Source organism: Urtica dioica, chromosome 6 (genome assembly GCF_054948205.1).
Source record: "Urtica dioica subsp. dioica isolate 48M chromosome 6, U.dioica_male_clone48M_v1_H2, whole genome shotgun sequence".
Lineage (NCBI taxonomy): Eukaryota > Viridiplantae > Streptophyta > Magnoliopsida > Rosales > Urticaceae > Urtica > Urtica dioica.
This window is the reverse complement of record NC_142761.1, coordinates 4,145,719-4,150,719: the sequence shown is the minus strand read 5'-3', so window position 1 is coordinate 4,150,719 and position 5,001 is coordinate 4,145,719. Positions and strand designations below refer to the sequence as shown.

General features: G+C 31.8%; 1 protein-coding gene across 1 annotated transcript; it reads left to right on the top strand.

Annotated features, from left to right (window-relative positions):
• Positions 1-1,462: 1,462 nt before the first annotated feature.
• LOC149393016 (uncharacterized) lies at positions 1,463-2,843 on the top strand. The gene has a single exon (XM_089616327.1). It carries the CDS (start codon positions 1,643-1,645, stop codon positions 2,663-2,665), a length of 1,023 nt encoding a protein of 340 aa, XP_089472453.1. The 5' UTR covers positions 1,463-1,642; the 3' UTR covers positions 2,666-2,843.
• Positions 2,844-5,001: the final 2,158 nt, after the last annotated feature.

Sequence of the window (5,001 nt, the reverse complement as noted above, 5' to 3'; positions counted from 1 at the left end):
AGCAACCAATCGCTTTCGATCAATATTGGAGAAAATCCTTATATGGTCCCTTTTGGAAGATAATGCGAAGAAGAAAAAAAAATAAAAATAAAGACAAGCTGGATGGTTTTGGAGCAATTTATTTTACGTCTGTCTCTATGTCTCTCTCTTTAACTACAATGTTGTTGTAACGTTCCTAAAAAATATAAATAATGATAATAATAATTTGTTGCAAGGCAAAGACGTTCTGAGAAAGTTATATTGGTCGTTAAAGTTAAACAGCTCAAATTAACATTTTTTTTACAACTTGTCACATTAATAATTTAAATTATTTAAACAGATACATCTGAATTTCAGGTTGGAAGAAATGTAGGTTAAACGATTTTGATTTGTTTAGAAATAATACATAGTAATTAATTAAAAATATGGTCATTACTATATTTAATATTTCTATTAATCCAGTTATTTGATAATTTATTTAAGACAATATCAACCAATGAATTAATATTATTATAATTATTTTTTCTTTATAATTTAACATATTGAAATAATAAAAATATAGTTCATATTTATGTCTAGCTCTTATTTTGAATCTAGGTTATTTTTTTATTATTAGATAATTACGAGGTTTTAATATATGAAATATTAAATAAATCGTGTGCCTAACTCTCTCCGGTTGAGATAACTAAATTTATGGTTGTGAGCAACATACCAATTGAGTCTAAAACAAAAATACTTGAATAGTGGTGGTCCTCATCTTTCTTCTACTTATTCCTATAAATTTATCCCCATCTTTACAAGCTATGATAAATTGTTTTTAAAAAAACTATATCAAGTGTGGCAGATTACCTCCATTAGAGCAACTTTAATTAATAGTACGTTGTCCAAAAGAACTCGTTAATAAATAACATAAAATTGAAGGAAAGTAGTTATATCATTGTTTTAAATTTAAGTCATTTGCTTTGTAGAGCAAATTGGCTCTATAAGGTTAATTAGCTCTAAAAGTATTAGTGGACACATTGAAAGTTTGTTAGAATATTATTAGATAATGTTGATATATAGAACTTACTTAAGCTAATAAAGGTATTGGTTTACCATTAAAAGAGGTTCTTACTTAAATGAATTTAACTTGAGAATTTTAATGGGCAAATGAAGTAAAAAAGTTATTAGCTTCACCATTAAAATTGCTCTTATGGTTTAATTTGTGTAGTAAGATGAACGTGAAAAAAGATTTCATGTTAAATCATGTTCATATGTAATTGATTACATGATTTAAAATTTATTTTAAAAAATAATAAGTAATGAAAAAAAAATAAGAATAAGTGTGTGTGTGTGTGTGTGTGTGGCAGATTGATTATAGGAATTGTATAATAGTACAAGTGGTGTAAAAAAAAGGCCTTCTCTTTCTCTCTCAACAACAGTACATCCTGGCACTTTTTTGGGACTATAAATATTCAGACCCTTCCTTACTCTTGCTTATAATTCACTCACTCCTCATCTCTATATATATCCCTCTCTTCATCTCACAAAAACAAAACACAACTCTCTCAAGTCTCAACATAACAACTTATTACAAACCCTAAATCTACTATCTTCTCTATATATAACTAACTCACTATTTCTCTTCTCTTAAAAGAAAAAAAGAGTCAAACATAGAAACAATATGGCAACGATCGTGTGTCATCAGCAACAGCAAGGCTCGTGTCTAGAGCCTCAACACTTAGTCGAGCAGAGAACCACTCTCAGGCTCAGGCTCTCTCCGTCGCCGCCAACTCCCACGGCGCCGCAGAAATGCAGTACTACTCCCTCGTCGACGGCGACGAACGCCGTTAATGGCGGTTGGAGCTTCCTTCAGTCGCTCTCTCATGAAGCTCCGGCGAAACCCGCCGGAAGAGAAGAGACGACCTACGTCCATCCTCTCAACAAGCGATCCTCCTCGACGATTCTCAGCAAGAGCAGCTTGATGCTCTGCACGGAGAATCTCGGAAACGAGACCGGAATTACGGACTCTGACGAGCTCGGCATTCTGTCGAACACCTGGTGTGCGGCTCCGGATTCCGACAGAGATTTCGCCGGCGAGGTCCGAGAGGAGATCACTCCGAGCCGCTCTCCGGCGAGAAGGACGAGAGTGGCTCCCCGGAGCTTTCCGCCGCCGCTGACCACCATGGCCGGAAAAGACTCGATTCAGATGAGGACTCACCGGGAAGAAGGAAGGCTTGTGATCACGGCGGTGAAAGGTCCGTCGAGACTCGTCTCGTGCTTCAGAGCCAATCGGTCCGAGGAAGGTCGCTTAAAGCTGTGCTTGGTTGGGAATTACTCGCCCAATTTTGACTCTTCGGAAAAGGAGAAAGAGAATGAAAGAGAGAGCTTTGAAAATGACGTCAAATTGGAAGAAGAAGAAGAAGAAGAAGAAGAAGTTACAAAAGAAGAAGATGCTAAAAAAGAGGGGGAAAGTGAAAAGGTTGAAAACGTTAAGGGTGAAAGTTTAAAGGTTGAAAAGATCAAGGGTGAATATCAAAATATTGAAAAGATCAAGGGCACTAATGAAAAAGAAAGAGGCGAAATGGTAATTATTGAAAAGTTTGGGATTGGGAGAGGAAGGTGCAAAGAGAGCGGTGAACAACAGTTCAAAGGTGAAAATAAAAGAAGAGCCTTCAATTGGGAGCCTCTATGGGTAGCAACTTAAGGAGAGAGAAAAATTGAATGAAAAAAAAAAAAATCATCATTTATTTATTTTTCTCTACTTCTTTGTTGTTGTACTACTACTAATTTTAGATAAATTAATTTTTGGGGTGTTTTTCCTTTGACTTTCTCCCTTGTTCATTAAATATTCTTATTTAATATAAAATATAACTTTCTCTGTTTCTTCGAATGTATTTGATACAGAAACGTGTCGCTTTTATTATTTTAATACGAAAACTTTATTAATTAAGACAACCGTGGCAATATATGCTGGCATTACACTACTATATTGTACTTTAAACTAGAAAGCATAAGAATTGATATTATAAACATCATCCATTGCTAAAAGCCTTAAAACACAAAAATTATACTAATAATAGCACAGTTCTCAATTTATCTATATTTCCGGGCACTTAAAAACAAGCTTTCACGCTGAAGAAGTTATGGATGTGAAAATAGCACAGTTCTCAATTTATCTATGTGATTTGGAAGCTATGGATGTGAAAATAATTCAACATATTCAAAAGGTGAAAGAGGAAAAATAATTGTAGGTATAAAGTATCTACAACGGAGTACGTCACCGGGCTCGTTGAATAAATATTTTAAACATCAATTGTGGTTGCATTTCTAAATTATTTAGATATATAAGTAAAAAAAAAAAAAAATCAACACTATATTTTTAATTTCAGTTGGGAAGTGATATCAGTATACACTCTTTATATATGCTAACTAATTATGCTAAAGATTTAAAAAAAATGCTAATGAACGTCTACCACAAATAAAATACAGAACCATTAAAGGTAAGACTACCTTTTTTTTTTCATTTTCATTTGTACGTCACCCTAAAAGATAGTTAATCAACTAATTACTAAAAATCCCTTAAAAGATATGTTTTCAGTTGTAACTTTATAAAACTTTATAAAACTTAGGCCACTACATTTTAGTGTTTTTTATCAGCATAAATTTTCTCAATTCTATTTCTTTTTAAGAACTTACACTCGTCGAAGGGTGTTTATTCAGTACCTTAAAACAAATTTTGTTAACATAAGCTTCTAAAACATTTCATTAAAAAATAAAAATCAGCAGTTAGAATTTCAGCTGAATTAGCTTATTCAGTAAAGCTTGGCTCAATAGTTGCTCGATCTTTTCTCACGTGTAGAGCTTAGAAGGGTGTTTACAGAAAAGATTAATTAGAGCTTGATCTCAAAATTAACTAGTCAAGAGTTTGACTAAGAAAACTCAGTTTGTAATCACGCGTTTTTCATCAACATTAGATTATTACAAAGATTTCTCTTTCATATACATTAAATTAGAAATATTTTGTTATACGAGATTATAATTGTCCTGCTTGCAAATTCTTAAACGAACAAGTTCATAAACACATAAACAAGCATTTTCACGAGCTTTCTAGATATTATAATTCGAGTCCAACATTTTAGAGCTGAGTAAGTGTATTTGTTAATAAACACTCGATTTTTCTATTCAAGCTGACTTAAACGATCTTTCAATGGTTTTTTTTTTTTTTTTTTTTTAATTATTGTCATGATTCTTAAAATTCATATGATTTGAATATGACATAAGTGCTTCGTATTTTAATTGATACTAAGCAGTCTGATTACATATTTGATAATATCAAAATAATTATATAAAAAAGGCTTGATGGTAATTCTTTCAAAAAGTGTCTTAGATTCTGCAACAAGCAATTCAACTTGACCAGTGTTTTTTTCAAAAATTTACTGTAAAAAATCTTCTTTACAGAAGCAATCCAATATCAGTTTTCGGACTTTTATACTGCGAAAATATTTGTGTATAAAACATTGAAGAATATTACTAATTGGCAAGACTATTTTTCCAATTAATTATAAAACTAGGTCAAATATGTAATATGTTCTCATAATATTATCTACAAAAATTAAATACAAGATATGGCAATGAGCATCGGATCCACGGAGATTACCGAAATAACTTAAAAACAAGCAATTTCTTCGATCGAATAATAATAATTCTATAACACACGCACCTGCCATATTATTTCTTCAGAAAAAAAGTTTATTGTTTTGAATATATACCACCTTTATGAGCATAGGTCAGAACCTATATCGATACGTATAAACGAGTGATGGAAAAACTTCAATACGAAAAAGTACTGAAGAATATTCCAGAATATAATATATATATATATATATACATATATATATATATACATATATATATATACACTATATATTCCTTCATACAAGGTTCGATGTGTGTATATATATGATCATCATTGAGGAGACCTAAAGAGATCTCTACTAGTCAATACAAAATCCTACTTCTGAAATTTCTTTACCACTCAAC

Coding starts and splice junctions, on each gene's coding strand:
- LOC149393016 (XM_089616327.1), top strand. CDS start 1,643: ATGGCAACGATCGTGTGTCATCAGCAACAGCAAGGCTCGTGTCTAGAG.